The following is a 25,257-nucleotide window of genomic DNA, read 5'->3' on the forward strand; positions in this document are numbered from 1 at the left end:
CAACACATTTGTATGTACAGTTTGGCCATAACGAACACCCTGTTCGAACATAAGAGTGTCCATAAGTGCACGTGGCACCAGGACGCTCTAGGCCGTAGGTCGATGATCGATTTTGTAATCGTATCAGCAGACCTGCGACCATATGTTCTGGACACTCGGGTAAAGAGAGGGGCTGAGCTGTCAACTGATCACCACCTGGTGGTGAGTTGGATCAGGTGGCGGGGGAAGACGCTGGACAGACCTGGTGCACCTAAACGCGTAGTGAGGGTGTGCTGGGAACGTCTAGCAGAGGCCCCAGTCCGCGAAATCTTCAACGCACACCTCCGGCAGAGCTTCAACAGCATTCCGAGGGAGACTGGGGACATTGAGTCCGAATGGACCATGTTCAGCGTCTCCATTGCCGAAGCTGCTGCATTGAGCTGCGGCCGCAAGGTGGTTGGTGCCTGCCGTGGTGGTAATCCCCGAACCAAATGGTGGACACCAGAGGTGAAGGGAGCCACTAGGCTGAAGAAGGAGTCCTATCGGGCTTGGTTAGCCTGTGGGACTCCGGAGGCAGCCGACAGGTATCGACAGGCCAAGCGGAATGCGGCTCGGGCAGTGGCTGAAGCAAAAACTCGGGTGTGGGAGGAGTTCGGAGAGGCCATGGAAAAAGACTTTCGGACTGCCTCGAAGAGATTCTGGCAAACCGTCAGATGTCTCAGGAGGGGAAAGCGGTGCTCTACCTGCACTGTGTATAGTGCTGGCGGAGCGCTGCTGACGTCGACTGAGAAAATTGTCAGGCGGTGGAAGGAATACTTCGAGGACCTCCTTAATCCCACTGACACGTCTTCCGAGGAGGAAGCAGAGTCTGGGGATGAGGGGAATGACCCGCCAATTTCCGGGGGCGAGGTCACTGAGGCAGTTAAACAACTCCTTGGTGGCAGAGCCCCTGGTGTTGATGAGGTCCGCCCCGAGTTCCTGAAGGCTCTGGACGTTGTAGGGCTGTCCTGGTTGACACGCCTCTGCAATGTTGCGTGGAGATCCAGGGCAGTACCTGTGGACTGGCAGACCGGGGTGGTGGTCCCCATCTTTAAGAAAGGGGACCGGAGGGTGTGTTCCAACTACAGGGGGATCACACTCCTCAGCCTCCCTGGGAAAGTCTATGCCAGGGTGCTGGAAAGGAGAGTTCGTCCGTTAGTCGAACCTCGGATACAGGAGGAACAATGCGGTTTCCGTCCTGGTCGCGGAACACTGGACCAGCTCTTTATCCTCTCCAGGATACTTGAGGGTGCATGGGAGTTTGCCCAACCAGTCTACATGTGTTTTGTGGACTTGGAGAAGGCATTCGACCGTGTCCCTCGGGGTGTCCTGTGGGAGGTGTTGCGGGAATATGGGGTGTCTGGCCCATTGCTACGGGCCATTCGATCCCTATACAACCGTTGCAAGAGCTTGGTTCGCATTGCCGGCAATAAGTCGGACTCGTTCCCGGTGGGTGATGGGCTCCGCCAGGGCTGCCCTTTGTCACCGGTTCTGTTCATAATTTTTATGGACAGGATTTCTAGGCGCAGCCAAGTGGCGGAGGGCTTTCGCTTTGGTGGCCTCAGAATCTCATCTCTGATTTTTGCAGATGATGTGGTTCTGTTGGCTTCATCGGGTGAGGGCCTCCAGCTCGCACTGGAACGGTTCGCAGCCGAGTGTGAAGCAGCGGGAATGAGGATCAGCACCTCCAAATCTGAGGCCATGGTTCTCAGCCGGAAAAGGGTGGAGTGCCCATTCCGGGTCGGGGATGAGTTCCTGCCCCAAGTGGAGGAGTTCAAGTATCTCGGGGTCTTGTTCGCGAGTGATGGGAGAAGGGAGCCGGAGATCAACAGACGGATTGGGGCTGCAGCTGCAGTAATGCGGACGCTGCACCGGTCCGTCGTGGTGAAGAGGGAGCTGAGTGTAAAAGCGAAGCTCTCAATTTACCGGTCGGTCTACGTCCCTACCCTCACCTATGGCCACGAGCTGTGGGTAGTGACCGAAAGAACGAGATCGCGGATACAAGCGGCAGAAATGAGCTTCCTCCGAAGGGTGGCTGGCCTCTCCCTTAGAGATAGGGTGAGAAGTTCGGCCATCCGGGAGGGGCTCAGAGTAGAGCAGCTGCTGCTCCACATCGAAAGGAGCCAGCTGAGGTGGTTCGGGCATCTGACAAGGATGCCCCCTGGGCGCCTCCTGGGTGAGGTGTTCCAGGCATGTCCCACCGGGAGGAGGCCCCGGGGCAGACCCAGGACACGCTGGAGAGATTATATCTCTCGGCTGGCCTGTGAACGCCTTGGTATTCCCCCGGATAAGCTGGAGGAGGTGGCTGGGGAGAGGGAGGTCTGGGCCTCTTTGCTTAGGCTGCTGCCCCCGCGACCCGGCCCCGGACAAAGCGGATGAGGATGGATGAGGATGGCACAACACATTTGTACCTTTCAATTGTGTCTGTTTGTGTCCCTAACCCTAATGATATCATATATTCCTTATTGGCCTACATTTGTACAAAATTCCAAATTATATACACAAAGTCATAGACATCACCACTCCAATTGGTCATCATGATTTTGATATTCTCTTTTTCCATAACAATGAAATACGCCTTGGACAAATATGACACGTCAATATTTCATTAGTGTTGTCACATCACATCCTGTAAGCATCGTTTGTCTGTGTCCTTTCTCTGGAAATTAATATTTCCAGCCAATATAGGCAATCCATCAACATGGCTGGAGAGTTGGTAGTCAGTGTTGGGGAGTAACGGAATACATGTACCGCCGTTACGTATTTAAAATACAAAATATGAGTAACTGTATTCCGTTACAGTTACCGTTTAAAAAGGTGGTATTCAGAATACAGTTACTTTGTTGAAATAAATGGATTACACTGCGGTACTTTCCTGTTTCATTTTGTCGCGGGTCAGGACTGTTTAGTTTTTGTTTGACAGCTATGTTCTGTTGTTCCGGGCGGCAGCGTTACGGTTGCCATGGTTACAGGGCGACGCTCTCTCTCTCTCTCTGCGACTGTGTGTTTCCTGGGTGAGAGAGCGCCTTTTCGTTGTTGTTGTTGTTGTGCTAAGCTAACAGGCAGAATGCTACAAGCATAGCTCTAAAGAATGTAGCATCATGGGCAGTGTAGTCCGTGTTGCAGGGAGAATGGACTGCCATACACGTTATGGGTCTGTGAGCGCGAGGAGGGAGAAAAAGGGGAGTGGAAAGGTACGAGTTGTCGTCGAGGAAAAACGGGAGCTGGAAACATGTAAATATAATAATAACCACTGCAGCCAAGAAGAGTGCCTGACGAGCCCAGTTGTAAGTAAGCTATTAAGACTCGACTGTACACAGTGTTCGTGTTTTCCTCCGAAAACAATAAGTTCCGTTGGAGCAGCCTTTCAACGCCTCTCTCTGTCTCTCGCAATAAAAGTTGACCCACACAACAAAGTAAAGCTATTTTTCGGCTACGAGCCGACAGGGACCCCGCCGTATTAGTCAGAGGTCCCTTTACTACAGTTCAGAGTCGCGGACCTTCAGTAATAGTAATAAATCACACAGCAATAGTACATTCACGTAGTTGTAAAAAGCATGATAATATATTAAGTAATCCAAAGTATTCAGAATACGTTACTGTCATTGAGTAACGTAACGGAATACATTACAGAATACATTTTGGGGCATGTATTCTGTATTCTGTAATGGAATACATTTTAAAAGTAACCTTCCCAACACTGTTGGTAGTTATATACAGTCTGTATAAGTGTTGTTAATCCAATGAAGATTTGTAAGGAGATGGCAGTTACTTTGAATTCACAGCAGTTACACAGTGATTAGTAATAAACAGCCAGTGAGAGTGAGTGGATTTAAGAAAGTCAGTGACTCAGGTGTGTCGCTTGGTTTGTCATCTGTTTGTGAGACTGGAGGAGATGTAGAAATCCTTTGTTTTAAATCTTAGTTAGGAAGATTTCTATTTGAAAACAAGCACTTTTTGTGAGAAATGCAAGAAGTACATCTGCAGAAAGCACACAGTTACATTCTGTCCATCATGTGGACAAAATCGAAAATGTTGAGCATTGAAAAACTGAGAACGTTGGGCAAGTTCAACAGAAATGTGTTTGTAAGAACGAAAAACCAAATTGTTCCTAAAATAGTTATGGAAAGTCACTGTTGTATGTCTGTGTTCTACATGTTTATCTGATGGGAAATAAAGTTGCTATTGTTTTATTGCAGTTTCTTGACAATTCTGAGTGGATTTACACAGTACGGGTCAAAATGACCCGCAACAAAATCAATGTCACTTTTTTGTTTTTCAACATAATACAAGGGTTAATTTCCAAAACTTCCATATGATCTTCAATTTGTAGCAGATCCACTATCACACAGCAGCTGGAGCAGTTTCAAATGGAGGTCAGTCCACTACTACCATAGCCTACTACTAGATTAACTTGTGACACATCTGCACCTGCTGCTATGATCACATTGAGTAGAGGCTGAGTGGCTGCACTAACCCCTGGTACATCCAAATCTACCCACAAACATGTTGAAAGATGCAATGCCAGCAATGTGGATTGTCAACACTGAAAACAATCAGTAAGCAAAGACAACAGGGATCACTTTTTTCTGTTTATTTAGCATGCACAATATTTGTAGTCGCCTTCTGCACAGGGGAAGTCCACACACACTGTGTGGTACCACTTTCCACAGAAGGTGCATTCAGTCTGCAAGATTGAATGAGATTGTCACCCAGTCAACACACATATGTGGGGCCCAAATAGGGAGCAGCAGGGCTAATATTTGGGGCCCACTTGGGAAACCCAACTGGGGTCCAGCTAATTTTGTCCTCAGTTTCCATGGTGGCCCCAAATGTGTTTTCCTAGATGGGTTTATGCTGGGTCCCAGATAAGCCCCAAATCAGGCCCAGTCAAAAAAAATATGTGGGGCCCAGATGGGTAGAAGCAGATCTGATATTTGGGGCCCACTTGGGTTACCCACCTAGGACCCAGCTAATTTTGTCCTCAGTTTCCACGGTGGCCCCAAATGTGTTTGCCCAGATGGATTATTGATGGGACCCGGATGGGCCCCAAATCAGGCCCAGCCAACAAATGAGTATGGGGCCCAGATGGGTAGAAGCGGGTCTGATGGTTGGGGCCCACTTGGGTTACCCACCTGGCACCCAGCTACTTTTGTCCTCAGTTTCCATGATGGCCCCAAATGTGTTTTCCCAGATGGGTTAATGATGGGTCCCAAATCAGCCCCAGACAACAAATGAGTATGGGGCCCAGATGGATAGAAGCAGGTCTGATACTTGGGGCCCACTTGGGTTACCAACCTGAGACCCAGCTATTTTTGTCCTCAGTTTCCATGATGGCCCCAAGTGTGTTTGCCCAGATGGCATTTTGGATAATGTAAGTAAGCTATAATTTAAATAAACTGGCTTTGTTGTACAGGTGATCTTTTTTATTAATACTGATTACTATGAAATTTTAAAACAGTATGCTTTTTTATATAATACATTTTTTGTTTGGAGAACATGTTGACAAAAATGTCCACAGTATACACAAAACAATAACAAATAAATGTTATACAGTTTAAAGGAAAAACAAATGCAGCAAACCACAGCTTCTCACTCATTCACCAATCCATTGGTCCTGAAAGAAATAAAATAAAATAAAAAATTAGTGCATTTTCAAAAAACAAAATCAGATTTGCGATAGTACTGAAGTTGTTTTGGAGGTTGTGCTGTTCAAGTTGTTTGACCTCCTACATTGAACTCTTTGAAGACCATGAGTATTCATGGAAACAGAAAAGCTATTTACAAAATGATTTACCAAGTAGGCACTCAAAAATTAAATTAATGTGAAATATTTTACCTTAAAACATTTAAGACAAATGTTTAAAAGATGTCTACATAGTTACAATGATAACTGGTGTTGTGGGCTGTCTCAGTGATCGGCACAGAGCTTAGAACAGGCAAGTGGTTAACCAGTTTTTTGCATGGTACAGCACCTCATAATGAACACAAAACAAAATAGTAAAATGTAACAAGGGCTATATCTACCAAGGAGAAAACAGATTCCACTTCTTGAGGTGTGTGCCAGGCGGGCGCCAATGATTTCACTTGTCATGTTTGCATAGTAAGCTAATGATTGATGAGACGATGTCAATATGTCATGTAAATTTTCATGTAAATCAAAAATAGGGCCATCAGATAAATCAGTGTGTTACTAATTACACTGGAAAAAATAGAGGCTGGCTCTGGAGTTCCTGGAGCTTATTCACATTCTGTGAGCAACCAAAAAACTGTTTAGTGAGAGACTTCTTCAAGTATGCTACAAGCCAGAAAGAAACGTAGTCATTCCTGCCAGCAGCCACCAACCTCCAGAACAACATGAGCTGATGGTTTCATCTCCACAATTTGTACAGTCTATCTAAACCACGTGTCAAAGTCAAGGCCTGCGGGCCACATCCGGCCCGGCATACATTTATATCCGGCCCGCAAGATCATTTTATATAGATGTACTATTATTGTTATGCATGGCCCGGCGATATGAGGCGCTAATAATATACAAACTACAGATCCCATAATGCAGCGCTGAAGCCTCCTTGCTGACCGCTAGGCTAACTGGGAACATTCCCGCGTCAATCAAGTCAAACTTCTGTTATTGCGAAGCTAGGCGCTCACAATGGTGGAGAGAAAAGTTGATTCTGAATGACTGCAGCTGTAGTGAGCATCCGTTATTCAAACATCAACAAAATATCTTACAACTAATGAACTTACCATATAGCACTTCAAAAACTTTAAGCCCTCGAAATTCCCGCTTTCCATGGCACCCAACGAAGTTATATTGCCTGGAAAGAGCATTGTCCATAATGAAGGCCATCATTCTTCTTGTGGCTTCATCAACAGTGCTCCCTCTGATCTCTGCCACAACAGCAACCTTAGGACACGCAAGGACAATAATTTTACTGACAGTAGTACCATCAGTCACACCTAAAAGAAAGCAAGCACAGCTACACAGTAATTAGGCTCTATAATATTGATGCTAATTGACTGAGAAAGAGTTAGGTGTCAAAGTCAAACACTGTCTGATGTGAATGCAAAGAGCTAAATGATTCACCAAAAGTAATTTCTTAAGTTTTGGGTTTGGCATGGCACAACTTATAACTAGGTAATGTTTGGAGAAGTTATTTTATTAACAAAAATAGCAACTTTTGTTCAGCTCTCCTCCCACTCCTTCATTGCACTGACCATGTTCGAACAAACAGCAACTTTCCTTGATCATAACTGCTAGCATGAAACAGACTGATTGAGGCATTAATCATTGAATATTGTTATCACATCATTATTATTTACCACTTCTTTTAGGAAGACAGGGTCTGCCAGTTTTTGCTCCAGTGCTGCCACATCTGCTACTGTCCGGATGGGAAATACAGCACCCTCGGGTAATACTGAAGCAACTGGTCCATCACGTTGTGTAAGGAGAGACTGTAGCATTCGACTGTGGACCCTCTGAGTGTCCTTAATGTCTTCCAGGAGGGTTAGAACACGTACAAACATGCTCGTATTGGTGGCTTGTAGAAGTTGTCTTGGAACTGGTTGTGAAACCACAGGTGAAGGAGTTGAGGGTTGTAGTGGCTGAACAAATGGATGAGTGATGTTCAGGAAGTGAGTTTCACTTGAATGTCTATTCTCCATTGCTGATGGTGGTGAGGTCTCTGGCTGTTCCGCAGTGTTGTCCCAATCCTCATCAGAGCTCGACGGGATCACTGGCCTTAAAACAAACAAACAAACAAACAAACAAACAAACAAACAAACAAACAAACAAACGAACAAAATACAACAAACATACACACACAAATAAATAATAATCCAAACACATAATTTAGGGTACTGGTTAGTCCTACAAACTAAAAACATTAATGTATATAATGGCATCAAAAAAAAGTCTAAAACAGATTTTTAAAAGTCAACAAGTTATAAAGCGCTATTTTGAAATCATATCTGAACCTGATGAGCAGCAAGGGTCTGCTAAAGAAACTGTTAGTTTTTTTTTCTTCTTATAATCTCAATAATAAATTTTTGCTTTTAAGGTGTTTTCAACATAATTACCTCCTTTTCCGCTTCCCTTTCCCAATCTGCTTCCAGAATCCAAATAAATTCCACCAAGGAAGGTTTCTAATGGGAAGCAGGAAATGCTGTCTAAAGGGCCAAACTTCCGTACATCTTGAGCTAGGTGTATTAAAGAATGTATATTATAACCAACAAAGTCAAGACCATAAATCAAAGCAAAATCTTTCACAAACTGCTTCAAAACATCCTCTGCATAATCACAGTCAGTTATCAATATACAAATCAGGACTTAGAAGAATTCTTGTAGATACAGATAACAGTATAAAGTATCTATACATTTGGCTTGGTATATTATTCAGTAGAACTGGGCTTGTGTAATGCAAAACTTGTCTCAATTCAGTTGCTTTCTACGTGCTAATTTCAATGAGAGACCTTGGTTTCCTTGCAAAACTTTAAGGAAGATATTGCCTGACAGAAACCATGAATGCTGAAATCAGTTAAAATTTGCATAGACTGTCTGCATTTTCGGGGACTTTTTAACCAAAGATAAATAAGCTTGTGCATTACCCCCATATCCCACACCCAGCTCGTTCAAAGTGACACCCCAACCTGGTGCTCTTTGTTGGCCATAGCACAAAGTTTCATCAGTCCTTTAGTCAACAGAAATTTCATGATAACATAATCTTTAGCATGTTCATCGCAATCGTAGTGCTCTTCCTCAAGTGTTTTATTCTCAAAAGAATCAGAGTACAATATTAAGTCCTGATGATGCTCTGACTCATTTTACTGTGAAACGAAACTAAAATGTTCAACAACTTTCTGAGCTCTTTTGTCCTCTGAGATTGCTCCATTGCTTTCTGAAAGACAGCTCACAGATTCTGAAGCTCCAGGTTTCATCACTCTCCAATCAAAATTCAAAATTAACTGAACCAGCAGCAAAAGAAGATCCAAACTACGCTTCACATTTGATAAATACTGTCATTAATTCCCTCTTCCTGTCTTGTTTCCACCACGATTGAAAAAAAAAACAAAAAAAAAAACATCATACTTCTTGCACAGCTCTCTCGTAGTATACTTCAAGAAAAGTTTCCCCATCTGAAATATGTTTTCCACATTATTCCCTTGCTTATTATACAACAGTGTACAGTTGTTTATTACTAATCGCCTGCTGTACATTCACAGTAACTGCCATCTCCTTACAAATGTTTATTAGATTAACCACACTTATACAGACTGTATATAACAACCAACTCTAAAATGTTTGTTCGCAGAGTAAAGACACCGACAGACTACACTAACGACATGTGATGTTACAACACTAGTGAAATATTAGTGTCATTTCATTCATTTCAAAGGTTTATTTGCATGACGCACAAACAGACACAATTGAAAGGTACAAATGTGTTGTGCATGAAACGAATTCAAACGTGCTGCAGATGTGTCACAAGTTGATCTGGCTGTAGGCTGTGGCACTTGGCCAGAGGTGGCGCTGGTTGACTCGACTCCATGTTAGTGCACAAAGTAAACTGTTCGCTTTAGTTGTGAAGCAAAAACGCTGAAACCGGAGAAACAAACCGTGCGAGGGGAACGATAATGACGACTAGAGTCTCCCGATCGTTTACTCTAGCTGTCCTGTGAACAACATCGGCGTGGTATTACTTGTTTGCTGTTTTCGCGATCGCGTCGCGCATGAGGATATCACCAGGTAAACTCGCCACATTTTTATACATTTTGTTGTTCAACAGCATCAAGACTGACGGAGTGTGTTTCAGATAACCTCACAAGTGTCACAGATGACACATTTGGCGTTTTTTTGCTGGTTTGTCGGTAGTAGCTCCTGAAACGCAAGACTACCACACATCTGTTCGACCAACGCCAGTTGATCTAAACGCCAGTAGATCTGGAACACTGGCACCGCAGGAAACAATTTTTCGGTGAAAGAAAATGAGGACAGAATAAATGTCCCGGTAAGTAATATTAAGTTTGTTGAGTTTAGTAAACTTCAGTGAAATTAGAATACCAAAGAAAAAATAACACTTAAAGAATTATTGCAGCCGTGGAATACAACAGACAGTATGCTACTGAGGGGAGCTAACATAAGAGTTATGAGTTATAAGATATAATCTAAGTCGTAACATTGCTGTATGGAGCTGCAGATTTGGTTGCAGGTTAATATAGCTGGACTGGCCATCGGGCATACCGGGCATATGCCCGGTGACTTATTTTTTTTTTTTTTTTTTGTAATGGCATGAACAATGAGAGGTGGTGGATTGGCCAGATGCAGGTCGATGTGTAAAAATAACTCAGTTGTTTGGTGGTGGCTATGGTGGGGCTTCCACAGAGGCCAGCAGGTGGATGAGGGAAGGGGAGGCAGGAGGAGAGCCCCGAGGCAGCCGCCAGTCCGAGTGTCAGGTGAGCTGAACTTCAGGTAAGAAGTTATGACCTGCAGTCTGTCTGGGTCAGATATAAACCAAGTTTAGGTGGAGTTTATTTTCGTTGTGCTGACTTTTTACCGTCAGTTGCAATAACTCGTACTGCGTTCTAGCCAGCTTGACGGAGTTTTTATACAGCTGTTCGGTTGCTATGATGTTACTGATAGTGAACTTTATTTTATTCATAAGGTTAGTTAGTAGAGTTGCCAACGGCTCCTTAAAAAAATGGAATGGTCCCTCATTCAGAGAAAATATTACACGTTTCGTATTGAGCTGAGAAGAGACGCAGTTTGTCCCGAACTTTAGCTAGAATGGAAAAAAGACACAAAGCTGGAGTTATTCTGTCGTTACGCTGCACAGCGGCCTCTTCTCTCATTCTCTCCCCCTGCCTCTCCTGTTGCTACTTCAATCATGAAACTGATCAATGATCAGCTGATAGGTTTTCTCTCTTGTTTGTTTATCGCCCACTTTGCGCCAGAAAGAGGAAACCAGCCGATGTCGCGCTAAACAACAGCAGCACGTTTAAGCTTGATCAGCTGTTGTTAGAATTTATTTAATATTAATTTCTAGTATCAGCTGATGTTTGCTGGAGCCACAGCTGTAAACCTGCTGGTCATGATGGTTTGGATATGTGGTGAGAGGGAAACATGAAGATGAAACCAGGAGATGTCCTTACTGAACCATCAGAGCTGTGATGGAGAAACAGGTTTACCTTATAGGTGACATGAATGAGTTGAAGGGAAGTTATGAACTGTTTCTGAGAGACAAATAACACCAGGATCCTTTTCTAAGTAGCTGACAGCTGGTAACTGTGCAGGGGCGGGTCTAGCAAAGTGTTGCCAGGGGGGCATGTAGGGCATTAACAGGGAAAGGGGGGCACAAGGAAATACTTTCTTATTCTCATTTAAAATATCTAGCTTTTATTAAATAATTATCTAAATCTTACAACCAAAGTTTTTATCTGACATAAAATGTATAGAAATCATACATATACCAACAAGACAGTGTACATATGGAAAAGATATATATAAATCTTATAAAGTTTGTATCTGTCTTGTGTGAAACTTGTATGAAAAGCATACAAGAGTAAAAACAGATATAAGATCCCTTGAAAAATTATATAATGAAATTTGTATGTTTTGGATACTTACTAAAACAATATATGAAAGTAATGAGAAAGTGGCCACTTTCACGAGTTAAGTCATATAAGTTTTTACTATTTCTTTTCCATATGGGCACTGTCACAACAGTATTTGTTTTCATTCAAAGGCTTTATGGCTTTACTACCTGGTGGGCCGGTCTCTAGTCAAAATGCCCGATTTTCTGTCCCAGTCCAGCCCTGCAGGTTAATACTGGCAGTGTCACCATGCCAGCTGACTGTATTTCATCATCAGCCAGTGTTGTTCTTTATCAATATTACCAAAGTTTACCATAAGGCAGCATAGAAAGTATTTACTTGCTTTCAGGTTTTATTCAAATGTTAGTCTTTTCAGTTGTTTCCCCACTTTTTTCCTGTTTCAAAATCAAACACCAGTTTGTGAGAAGATTATCTTCTTTTTTTAACAGGCAGATAAAGTTTTACATTGGCATTGGCTAATTTGTCAATTGTTTGTTACAAATGTTCGTATTTTAATATTCAAAAATGTTTTTGCCCAAAACATATGTGCACTATATGTCAGTAAAAATACTATGCAAATATTGCTGTCCTTGAATGCTGAGTAAACACTGACTGATTGTATCTCTTGTACTTTATCAACGCAGTATCTAAAAACTTTGCACCGTAGTGGTTAAAATCTCATTCTAATAAGAGTTAAAAGCACATTCAGTTATTAGGTTTATAGGATTATTGAATTATGGTGAACGGTTGGTAGAATTCTTTTTTTAAACATTATCTGCCAATTACATCTGCCACCCTTCTCCAAATCTGTGCCCCTACCTGGCCCCCCCAACAAAAAATTTTCTAGACACGCCACTGGCGATAACATCTCATATGCTCCCATTTTATTGGATTGTCTAGGAATACCGGGAAATGCAGTGCTTCATGTCTTTGTTTAACCTTCAAGTTAACCCAAAACAATTGGTCACAGGTGCCATCTCGAAGTCCAATAGTCAGGGGGTCGCTGTGGTTTAAGACAATTCCTGAATATTGATAACCTAGACTGGCAAAGCTTGCTGCGCATGTCACTTGAGTCATGTTCATAGGTCTGCCATATAATGTAGCATGCTGTGTTGTAGCAGGCATGTGTGAGCATATATAACAATCTTTGCCTTTAGTGCGATTGTATATATATATATCTATACCAGGCGTTGTTCATCCAGGGATGGATGTGGTCCTGTGTCACTTCAGCCAGGTGTGAGTTGTCATATGTCCATGCCCTTCTATGCAAGTTGGCTTCTTGATCCTTTAAGTGCAGATTGGAGAGGAATCACACAGCAGTTTACTGTTCAACACAATGTCCTTGTTTTTTAGTAGCTTTACCATCCATTCTGCTAAAGTTGTCTCTCTAACAGATTTATCTATTGGTTCACTTGTTATTGGTAGTGGAAAAGGTCTCCCATGAATTATTTCAAATGGTGTCAATTTTTGGGAGCCCTGAGTTAGTCTCATCCACATTTTTACTAGACCTATGCACTCTGGCCATGGTCTTTTTGTTTCTTCCATGCATTTCCTCAGTCTTTGTTTTATAGTGCCGTTAGTTCTTTCTACTAATCCTGCACTCTGAGGATGGTTATGCACAATGATTTTTAATGTTAAAATCTAATACTTCTGAAACTTTTCTGATAACTTCGTTGACAAAATGTGTGCCATTGTCAGATCTAATCAATGAAGGAATGCCATAAGTGGGAATGAAATGATTACATAAACATTTTGCAACGGAGATTGCATCATTCCTTTTTACTGGATATATCTCTGGCCAGTTTGAAAACACATCTATAATCACTAAAGCATATTTTGATCCTTGACATTCATTTAGTTCAATAAAATCCATGTGGATGGTGTGAAATGGATGAGGTGGTGTGGGGAACTGGCCTCTCTTAGGTCTTAAATTTCCTTGTGAGTTGTGTTTTTGACAGATTAGACATGTTCTTACAAATTCTTTCGCTGAAGTTTCAAAATTTATAGTGTAGAAATGTGTATTAATTATCTTTAACATCCCTCCTGTTGACACATGCGTTATACCATGGGTCACTAAGGCTGCTGTTTTGTGTAGAGACTTTGGTAATATTGGTTTTCCATCACAAACCATTAAATCATCTTTTAGTTGTGCTCCACATTTCAGCCACTTGTTCTGTTCAGTGGTTGTTGCAGCTTTTTGTTCGTCTCTTAGTACGTCAAGTGGTATTTGTGTACAACGTTCGGATGTTAGAAGCGTTATCGTTTGTTGTGCAGCCTGCTTTGCTGTTTGGTCTGCAAAGTTATTTCCTTTTGTGACAACAGAGTTGTCTTTTTGATGTGCCGCACATTTACAAAGTGCCAATTGTTTTGGCAAGGTGATCACTTCCAGTAGAGTCTTCAGTAGGTCACCGTGTTGTACTGGGTTACCTGTGGATGTGACCATACCTCTGTTTTGCCAAATTCTCGCAAAATGGTGTACTGCTGAGAAAACATACTGGCTATCAGTATGAATATTTATAGATTGGCCTTTGTGTAGTTCACATGCTCTTATAACTGCTTTCAGTTCTGCACTCTGTGCTGAGTGTGAAGGTGTAAGAGGTTTTGCTTCAATCACACTGTCTGCTGTAGTTACTGCATAACCTACGCAATTTTGGCCAGTACTACTTTTAGATGCTGAACCATCTACAAAAATATCGCTGAAACCAGGTTGTGGCGTGCTGTGGATGTCAGCACGTGGTTTGGTGTCTTCATCAAGCTTTTCTATACAACAGTGTGGGTCACCCTGTCCTGGCGTAGCTAAAAGTGTGCTTGGGTTTAGCTGGCCGCATTTTTCAATCTGTATATGTGACTGTGATAACAAAATGCCAACATAGGATAGTTGTCTTGCATGAGTCAAATATGATAAGTTGGCTTGCAACAGAATGGAGGTTACTGCATGCGGTACTCTAATTATTAGAGTATGACCTAGTACAATGTCAGCTGACTTTTTTACTGCTTCTGCTGCTGCTGCACAAGCCTGTACACATGTAGGTAGTCCTGTGGCAACAGAGTCTAATTTACTGGAATAAAATGCCAATGGGCATTGTTTTTCGCCAAAGGCTTGGGTTAACACAGCTTTCATGTACCCTGCTCCACCATCTACATGCAGGTAGAATGGTTTGTCATAGTCTGGTAGAGCGAGTACAGTGTTTGTTTGTAATGCATTTTTTAAATCTATAAATGCCCTCTCTGCCTCTGGAGTCCACTGTATTTTATCCTTTAATGCTAAGTTTTTTCCATAAATCACGTCTTGTAACGGCTGAACTTCAGCTGCATAATTTGGAATCCAGGTCCTGCAGAAATTGCAGAGACCCAAGAAACTCATCATTTGCTGTTTTGTTAAAGGTTTTGGGGCATTTTGTACAGTCACTTTTCTACTATCTAGTAGTTTCTTTCCTTCTCCCGTGAGTGTATGCCCTAAGTATGTAACCTTTGGGCTCCACAATTGCAGTTTGTGTTGTGAAACCTTGTGCCCCTGTTCAGCCAAATGTTTTAACACAGTTAAGGTGTTCACTTTGCATTGCTCCTGTGTGTGCCCTGTTATCAGGATGTCATCTACGTAAAGCAGATATTGTCCCGGTGCAGGTAATGTACACAGTGACATAGATTGTTTCAGTGCTTCGGCATACAATGTTGGGCTATTTTGAAACCCTTGTGGTAGCCTTGTGTATGTGTATCTTTCACCATTAAACGTGAACCCAAAAAGATGCTGTGAGTCAGGGTGCAGGGGCACAGAAAAAAAAGCGTTTGACAGGTCAATCACTGAGAACCACTGTTCTTTTGGTGTCACTTGATTTAATATTGTATGTGGATTGGCCACCACTGGTGGTACCGTTTTTGTAATGCTATTAATAGCACGAAGGTCATGTACCAAACGAAATTTTCCTGTATTCGCCTTTTTTATTGGAAAAATGGGAGTGTTACATGATACTTTATCTGATTTGATTAAAATTCCTGCTTGTTCCATATCCGCGATTACAGGTTTAATGCCTTCCATAGCTTCTTTAGATAATGGATATTGTGGTTTTACAGGTCTGTGTGAAGTAGTTGTTTCCACTCTTATTTGATCTGCATTTTTTATCAAACCTACGTCGGTCGAACCTGAAGACCATAACTCATCAGGCAATTGCTCTAGCTCTGGGTACTTTTCTATTGTTAATGAATGTCACTCATTATCATTCTGTGTCATACAGACGTTTGCACCGCCCGATAGATGAGTTGTGGGTAGGGATGGGTATCGTTTAGGTTTTATCCGATACCGGTGCCAAATCGGTACTTTTGAAACGGTGCCGGTGCTTAAACGGTGCTCGAACCGGTGCTTAACCCTTGTATGGTGTTCGGGTCTGTGAGACCCGTGTTCAGTTTTTTTCAAAAGAAAAATTAAACAATTAATTATTTTTTCACGTGTAAATGTGTTGTGTCTTTCCACTCACTCCACTTGATTATAACTGATTTATTTATAACATTTTATATAAAAGAAAAACGAGAAGCACATTAATTCATAAATGTGATCTAACAAAGGTAAAGGGAAAAAATTAACCATGTTTGCTGTTCATATGTCTTGTAATTGGGATGAAGTAAACATCTGTTGAGTAATTTAACATAAAATTGTTTGATAGTGTTAATTTGGAAAGCCAAAACTCTAGCGGGTCCACCAGACCCATGAACACTGGCTGAGTAACAAAAATACGAACACCACACAAGGGTTAAAGAATGGAGAACACAAACTTTGTCCAAAAACCTCTCATGTTCAGCTGGTTTTTTTTGTAAAAAGATAACAATGTTAGCCTTTTCTGCAGCTATGGGGCATATATGGCATCACTCTTGGCTGGAAGCAGTGCTTAATCAATGGAAAAAACACAAACTTTTTCCACTTTTTCTTTGGTCATTTTAGCCTTTTTGGCCAGGGTGAAGGGAGTATCTGCCATCAAACAAGAAGACAGCCGCATGTAGCTATGATGATGTTTGCTAGTTCACCTTACATGCATTAATGTAATAACGTGGTTAGCCTACTCAACGTAAATTACACACGAACAACATGAAGCTACTCACGCAGAGAAGAACGGCTGCTGCTGCATCATCATCCGTCATCATTTCTGCTACACTGGCAGGGCTAGGGGCCAGGACTCTATTCTTCGGGTTTTTGGGGGATGTTGCTCCGGGTCCGATAACTGGCAACCCACCCGACGTGCACGGTGTGAGGTCTCGCAGCAAGCTATCAAATACGGCGCATTTCTGGGCTTTTTAAAAAAAACGCTATGCGTCGCCAGGTGTTTCATCGGATTTGAGGTGTTACCTCCTTTGACAGTATCACAGTATCAGCTTAAAGCACTTGTTGCAGGCTGCTGAGTTTGCATATTTTGCTGTGAAGTACAGCCAGACTTTTGACCGCTTCGCCTTGGACATTTTTAATCTGTAGCTCTGCTCTAACAGAACGTACGTACCCGGCCCCGCCTACTATCCTCGGAAACGTAAAATGATTGGCTAGAAGTGTATCACAGCTCAGGAAAAAAAAGCACCGAAATAAAGCACCGAAATGTGCGCTGCTTTTCGGTCTGGTTACTACCGTTTATGTCAGAACCGGTGCCATCATGGCACCGGACACCGGTACCCATCCCTAGTTGTGGGTATTGTTGTCATTACCCATCCTAATGTGTAGCGCATGCATTTTGTCCTTCTGCCTTGTAGCCATCCCTCCTGAGCTTCCCCTGTTTTCTCATATCTGTCAGTTTCTACACTTCTGAGGACCCGCCCTAAGTCTCTCCAATCTGTGTTATCATTATGAGTCACTGACACATGTGGGTTTGGCATCCTGTTTACTTCCTGAATTTTCTCGCTCTGTATCACTGAGCACACTGCATTTCCGCTTTTTGTGACATAGAGGTGCTGCAGTGTTAAACGTTGTGGGCCTAGTCTGTGGATCTGTGCATCATATTGAGAATCTGGGCTTAATTTATATTGCAGTGTGTTGTGATACTCTGTATAAGGAAGTACAACAGATGTAGGTGGCAAATACATTTTGGCTTTTTGTTGTAATGGCTCTAGTGAGGGAAGATCTAGGGTCCAGTAGTAATGGGGCTCTGGTCCCGCTTTACAACCATTTGGGCGTGGTTCGATGCTTTCTATTTCTTCATCATTTAGCATTATGTAACCCAGTAGAGAAAACTACCTTTTGTTATTTTTTTCTTGTTTTCGTTTTGATTGTATAAATGTATTTTCATTATTTTATTTTGAAAAGAAACATTTATTTTGAAAAAAGGAAGTGTGATCCTCTAGCAAACTTTATTTTCTGTTGCTGGATCACAAGGGATAAATGCCTTTTTCATTGGTTGAAGGTGGTTTTAGCCCCGTCTTCCGAAACACCAGACCATCATTTCACATGAGCTAGATCTTTTCGCACGTGGAAATAGATGAGACAGGTCACGGATAGCTCGTGCGGAATTTTCTAACATTTTGGTGAGTTTAGCCCATGGGTTTGAAAAGTTAATAATGTGTTAGTCTGTTGCTAAAAGTTGTTTCTTCTGTTCATACCGATTCGCGAGTGGTAATTTGCTGTTTAAAAACGGTTGAAATGCTGTTGTGGTAGGATTTGTTTAGCATACTCGAAGGATGATTGGAAAAATGTATTATCTTGCTGGTTATACCTATTAATCATAATTTCATGGTTAAAAAGAGAACAAGAAATTCATTTGTTGTTTACATGGTTAAAATAATTTCATGTATAACGAGAGATATATTCAAAGCATGCATGTAATGTATTACTGTGGTAATGTGAAAGAAATGTGAAAAGAGATAAAGAACTAAAGCTATAGCTGTGATACAAGAGAAGAAACGGAGCTGGCTGTGTACAATAATGTTAATATTGTTGTGCAGGCTAGGTTTTTTTCCCTTGTCCGTGTGGAAGGAACTAAGATTTTGGATTCCAATGGATTCTCTCCGGATGGAGATGGCGAGCCTGAGCCCAGACTGAACTTTGCAGAGGAACTTACTCTTCTTCCTCGACGGAGACTCCCAAGTGGTAACACACAAACCACAAACGAAAGAGAACAAGAACTAGACTAAGAATTTTTGACTTGACAAATGACCAAAGACAAAAAGACAATTGAATATTGAGCTCAAACGACTATTTTTGGGGTTAATTTTGTTTTGCCGGCTTCTTCTTCTTATTGTTATGGTTATTATCACTACTACTGTCAATGTGGAATTTGTGTCTTGTTTATTTCATTTTTGTGCAAAATAATAACTGTTGCTGCTCAAATTCCTGTCTCCAGCCATTTTATTCTGCATTCGCCTCGCTTTCTATTGTAGCCCTGCCGAACCTAGCAACTGGTCCGTAGTTTGGCTGTCCTAAACTATTTAAAATGAGTCAGTGGTTACAGTAAGTCTTGGCGAGCCAGCCAGGAGGCTTTTTCTCATGTGATTACAAGTATATAACGCACCCCAAATGGACCGTCTTGTTGAACGTGAATCTGTTAAAGTCCCAAATTCGGTGATCGTGAGCGAAATAGCTGGAGATGAGCAAATTGATGAGGTGACTGAATTCCTAAAACAGTATGGGTCAATCTCAAGAGTCTTAAAGGTAGATGATGGTAAATCTGAGTTTATCTCGAGTGTTGTTGTTGAGTACAATTCAGGTACTGCTGTTGATGCTCTTGAGCCGTTACCTTACAACCACATATCCGATAGCGGGGTTAAGTATAGAATACAGTCTCTTGCAAGCGTATACACGCGATGTGTGGGGAATGATACAACCAAGTCATATCTCACTGAGTTAAAAAACCTAGCCAAAATGAGCGGCCGAGGGTTTGCAGATGTTCTGAAAGACATGATGTCACAGATAGCTGAATCAATCAAAGAGCCTGAACATGATCAATCAGAGCAAATTGACTTACCTGAATCTCCCTTGGCTGAGTTTCAGCCTTCAGCTGTTGAACCCAGTGTTGATGGTGCACAGCAATCGAACCAGTCAAATCACACTGCAAGAAACCCAGCTCATAGTGTACCCACCATACCTGCACCTGATTTAAACCCTCCTGAGGTGCAGCGTGTAGTAGTTGAGCACATTGTGAGAAGAGATGATCATTCAGTGCAACATTTTTCACAAAAACTCAGAGCTTTTTCTGGCAAGGACCCCCGGCCAACCTATGAGCCAGATTATGATACTTGGCGTTCCAGTGCTGAACTAATCTTGAGTGACACTTCCATGTCGCAACTGCAACAATCGCGAAAGATTCTTGAGTCTCTCTTACCCCCGGCAGCTGACGTAGTTAAGCACTTGAACCCAGACAGCTCACCTGCAGACTACCTTCAAATGTTGGATTCTGCCTATGGGACAGTTCAAGATGGTGGAGAGCTTTACGCCAAATTTCTTGACACCTTCCAAAATCCAGGTGAGAAACCGTCGTCATACGTACAACGCCTTCAGGTAGCTTTAACTCACACTGTAAAACGGGGTGGTGCTTTAAGCAATGATGTTGACAGACTCCTTGTCACGCAGTTCTGTCGTGGTTGCTGGGATGATTCCCTTTTAAACGCACTTCAACTAAAACAAAAACGGATAAACCCCCCATCTTTTCCTGAGTTGCTTCTCTTATTACGCACAGAAGAAGACCAAAATGCTACCAAAACAATGCGAATGAAGCAACATTTGAACATCACGAAACAAAAAGCGACATACCACCTCCAAACAGTCAAAGGCTGCTTAGACGAAAATGAAGACACAACCACCTTAAGCTCAATTAAAGAACTCTCAAAGCAAGTTGCAGAGCTCCAGGCCCAACTGATGCAGCTGACCGCGAAATCAAAAGCGCAGAATTCCAGATATGCCTCCCATACCAAGTCTAAAGAAAACCGAAAGCCAGACAAAGTGAGCAAGGAGCCCTCAGAACGAACAGTTAAAACTCAAAGTATCCCACCCAAACCGTGGTACTGTTTCCAATGTGGAGAAGATGGCCACATCAAGCCAAACTGCGAAAATGAACCAAACCCAGCCCTAGTTGCTGAAAAGCGCAAACTGTTTAAAGAGAAACAGAGGAAATGGGAGGTTGAGAACCCTCCAGCCACTAAGGAACAGTTAAACTGAAAACAGTCTCTATTGCGGGGCAAATGGAGACTGCAGCCAGGCGATCATGTCCCACTAAGTACATGCAACATGCTAACTGTAAGCAATCTGTCACTAAGCCACAGAAGTATAGTCTGCCAAAAGGGTTGGTTGGCTCTAAATGCACAGCAGTAGTTAGCATTTCTGGCGTTAATGTAAATTGTCTCCTGGACTCAGGGTCACAAGTGACCACAGTCGCTGAGTCGTTCTACAAACAGAACTTTCCAGATCAAAATCTTAACCCACTCTATGATCTTTTGGAAGTGGAGGGTGCTGCAGGTCAGCCCGTCCCCTATTTGGGTTATATAGAGACATGCATTACTTTTCCAAAAGACTTCTTAGATGCAGAGATGGACATACCAACCTTAGCTCTTGTTGTTCCAGACACTCATCCAAACAGTCAGACCCCAGTGTTGGTGGGAACAAACACGCTTGATGTCCTTTATGAAAAATTTTTGGACCTTAAGACTTCTGACTACTTACCTAGTCCTTGCGGGTTTAGAGCCCTGTTGAAAACTCTAGAACTAAGACATACACAGAACAAAGATGGGAGCATTGGGTTAGTTACCCTGTCAGGCAAGGCTACAGTTGTAGTTCCAGCAGGCCAAACAGTAGTTTTAGAGGGATCTGCTAACGTTCATTGTACTGCAGCAGACACGTGTGCCATAGTTGAACACCCCTCTCAGTCTTCCTTGCCTGGTGGCCTTTGTGTTAAAACTTGCTTGATAACACTTCCTTCCCGAGCTCCACACAAAGTGCCTGTTATGATTACAAATGAAACAGAACAAGATGTTACTATCCCGTCTACTTGTGTCATTGCAGAGCTGGGAGCTTTCCATTGTATCATGTCCCAGCATAATGTCACCAGTGTTAATGAGTCAGCCACAAGTAAGACACCGCTGAATTTCAATTTTGGTGACTCTCCGATTCCACATGAATGGAAAGAGAGGATAACCAAGCAACTCAATGACATTCCGGAAGTATTCGCTTTTCATGATCTTGACTTTGGGTGTACGAACAAGGTGAAACATTCCATCAAGCTTAATGATCCGACTCCCTTCAAGCACCGTGCACGCCCTATACACCCTCAAGATCTTGAGGCTGTCCGGAAACACCTGCAGGAGCTGCTTGCTGCAGGTGTGATAAGAGAGTCTCAATCACCTTTCTCGTCTCCCATTGTTGTGGTGAGAAAGCGGAACAATGATGTGCGTCTATGTATAGACTTTCGCAAGCTGAACTTGCAAACAATAAAAGACTCTTACGCACTTCCAAATCTGGAAGAGACATTCTCTGCCCTTTCAGGATCCAGGTGGTTCACGGTCCTCGATCTGAAATCTGGGTATTACCAGATAGAAGTTGAGGAGGCAGACAAAGAAAAGACCGCGTTTGTGACACCGCTTGGGTTCTGGGAGTTTAACCGCATGCCGCAGGGCATAACCAACGCCCCAAGCACCTTCCAGCGGCTGATGGAGCGCTGTGTTGGTGATATGAACTTACATGAAGTGCTCGTCTTTTTAGATGATCTCATCATCTTCTCAGATAGTTTGGAAGAACACGAACGCCGACTTATGCGGGTACTCCATCGCCTTAAAGAGTATGGCCTGAAGTTATCGCTGGAAAAATGTAAATTTTTCCAAACCACAGTTCGGTATCTTGGGCATGTAATCTCTGAAAGCGGAGTTGAGACGGATCCCGAAAAGATTCAGGCCCTAAAGACCTGGCCACAGCCCAAGAATCTCAAAGAACTAAGATCTTTCCTGGGGTTCTCGGGGTACTACAGACGTTTTGTAAAAGGGTACTCGTCCATAGTACGCCCACTCAATGACCTCACTCGTGGTTACCCACCACTACGTAAGAAATCAAAGTCCAAAGAACCCAACCAGACCTACTTTGATCCCAAACTGCCATTTGAGGACCGATGGACCGCAGAGTGTCAAAAAGCTTTTGACTCCATCATTGAAAAGCTAACGTCAGCCCCCGTCTTAGGCTTTGCAGACTCGAAGCTGCCTTATGTGCTCCATACCGATGCCAGTACTACTGGCTTAGGTGCAGCACTCTACCAGGAGCAGGAGGGTCAGCTCAGAGCCATAGCTTTTGCCAGTCGTGGGTTATCAAGAAGTGAAGCACGATATCCAGCCCACAAGTTGGAATTTTTAGCACTCAAATGGGCAGTGACTGAAAAGTTTCACGATTATTTGTATGGTGGTCAGTTCACTGTGGTTACAGATAGTAACCCACTCACATACATATTGACCTCTGCTAAGTTAGATGCCACTGGCTATAGGTGGCTTGCCGCTTTATCTAACTACAACTTTAAGTTACAGTATAGAGCGGGCAAGCACAACCTAGACGCAGATGGGTTGTCTAGACGTCCTCATGGAGAACTCGTAAATGATGTCCAGTCCAGGAAAGAGCAGGAGCGTGTAAGCCAATTTGTAGAGCGTCACCTAGCTGACACTGACACCACTGACACCATAAAGCTTGTAGATAGTGATGTTGTCCAAGCAATCTGTCAAAATCACCTTGTAAAAGTCAGTGATGATTGTCAGGATAGTGGTGTTACACTTGTAGAATCGCTTACCCTCTCAGCTGACGCGATTCCAGACATCTATGTTTCAGAAGAACATCATGGCTTACCAACCATCCCTGCCTTGTCCCAATCAGAAATTAAGGATAAGCAGAGAGCAGACTCGACAATCAGCCAAGTTATCAAACAAATCGAACATGGTCAGACACCTCCACCGACTGTTAGAAAAGAACTCCCAGATCTCCCTCTTTTGCTTAGGGAACTCAATCGGTTGGAAATGCACAATGAGGTGTTATACAGAAAAAGACAAGATGGAGACCAGGTGACCCACCAGCTTGTTCTTCCTGAGGAGCTCAGAGCTTCAGTGCTCCAAAGTTTGCATGATGACATGGGCCACTTAGGTATCGACAGAACCCTTGATCTGGTCAGAACCCGATTCTATTGGCCACGCATGGCGACACAGGTTGAGCAGAAAGTGAAAACATGTGATCGTTGTATACGGAGAAAGAGTCCCCCTGAAAAAGCAGCTAGACTGGTCAACATAACAACAACCAGACCTTTAGAACTCGTCTGTATGGATTTTCTCAGTCTAGAACCAGACAGTAGCAACACACGGGATATCCTTGTGATAACCGATCATTTCACTAAGTTTGCCCTCGCGTTGCCCACCTCTAATCAAAAGTCACGAACGGTCGCCAGGTGCCTGTGGGACCAGTTCATTGTCCACTACGGCATACCTGAGCGCCTGCACAGCGATCAGGGTCCTGATTTCGAGGCAAAACTGATAAAAGATCTGTGTGAGATCTCTGGGATAAAGAAAATAAGAACTACCCCGTACCACCCACGTGGTAACCCTACTGAACGATTTAATAGAACACTACTTAGTATGTTAGGAACACTGGAATCCAAACAAAAGTCTCACTGGAAAGACTATGTTATGCCATTAGTACATGCGTACAATTGCACCCGTAGTGATGCAACAGGGTTTACACCCTACGAGTTGATGTTTGGCAGAAAACCCAGATTAGCTGTTGATCTTGCATATGGACTTCCTCTCAGCAAAGATCAAAAAGTGACACATTCGCAATATGCTGAAAGTCTCAAGAAACGGCTAGAGGAAAGCTATAGGTTAGCTTCTCAAACCGCACAAAAAGTGGCAGACAAGAATAAGGCCAGATTTGATCGCAAAATAACTGTTTCAGAACTTGAACCTGGGGACCGGGTTTTAGTTAGAAACGTGCGGCTGCGTGGCAAGCATAAACTTGCTGATAAATGGGAGGCAGACATCCATGTGGTAGTCAAACGTGCAGGCGACCTACCCGTTTATACTGTTAAACCCGAGTCCAAGCAAGGTCCCTCCCGAACTTTACACAGAGACCTGTTGCTTCCCTGCAGTTTCCTCCCGGTTGCCACCGCAGACACATCTGAGCCACAGCAGGTTCACCGTCCTAAAACGCGTCAAACTGTTGTCACAGAAAGCAATGAGGATGAAGAATCAATGGAACTTGACAATGAACTTTTCATTCAATGGGTTGATGATTCCCCATGTGAAGAAATAACCAGATTTACTACTGTACATGAATATCCAAAACCTTCTCATGAACCAGACATTACAAACTTACCTGATTGTGACCTTTCTGAAATTGCTAGCAACAAGGAGCTGAATATGGATAAAGATGCAAGCAAAGACGAACTTACCAATCATGTGCTTGTTGAAAACTTACCAGATGGAGATGAGATTGGAATTGACGATCCTGTGGACAATGGAACGGGAACCGTATTGGATGAATCACCTGAGGATTTGGTTAAAGAACCAGGAAACCAGCCTGTTAACTCACCTGATGAGATGGACAGTTGTGATCCCATTACAACTCAACCAGTAAGACAGTCAACAAGAATCAGACATCCACCTAAAAGACTTGATTATCCTGATTTAGGAAACCCTCTAGTTACTGTTGTGAAATCACTTTTCCAGGGTTTGAGC

The 25,257-nt window shown here is 42.9% G+C and overlaps 1 protein-coding gene across 1 annotated transcript; it reads right to left on the minus strand.

The window, feature by feature from the left end:
• Positions 1-4,597: 4,597 nt before the first annotated feature.
• LOC308396798 (uncharacterized protein) lies at positions 4,598-24,630 on the minus strand. Its single transcript, XM_080882380.1, has 5 exons — positions 24,593-24,630; positions 8,098-8,163; positions 7,342-7,759; positions 6,766-6,925; positions 4,598-5,635 (listed from the first exon to the last, which is right to left on the minus strand). The coding sequence occupies exons 3-5, from the start codon at positions 7,681-7,683 to the stop codon at positions 5,619-5,621; spliced, it is 519 nt and encodes a 172-aa protein (XP_080738506.1). The 5' UTR covers positions 7,684-7,759; positions 8,098-8,163; positions 24,593-24,630; the 3' UTR covers positions 4,598-5,618.
• Positions 24,631-25,257: the final 627 nt, after the last annotated feature.

The sequence above is a fragment of the Rhamphochromis sp. 'chilingali' genome, assembly GCF_963969265.1.
Source record: "Rhamphochromis sp. 'chilingali' genome assembly, chromosome: 5".
Taxonomy (NCBI): Eukaryota; Metazoa; Chordata; class Actinopteri; order Cichliformes; family Cichlidae; genus Rhamphochromis; species Rhamphochromis sp. 'chilingali'.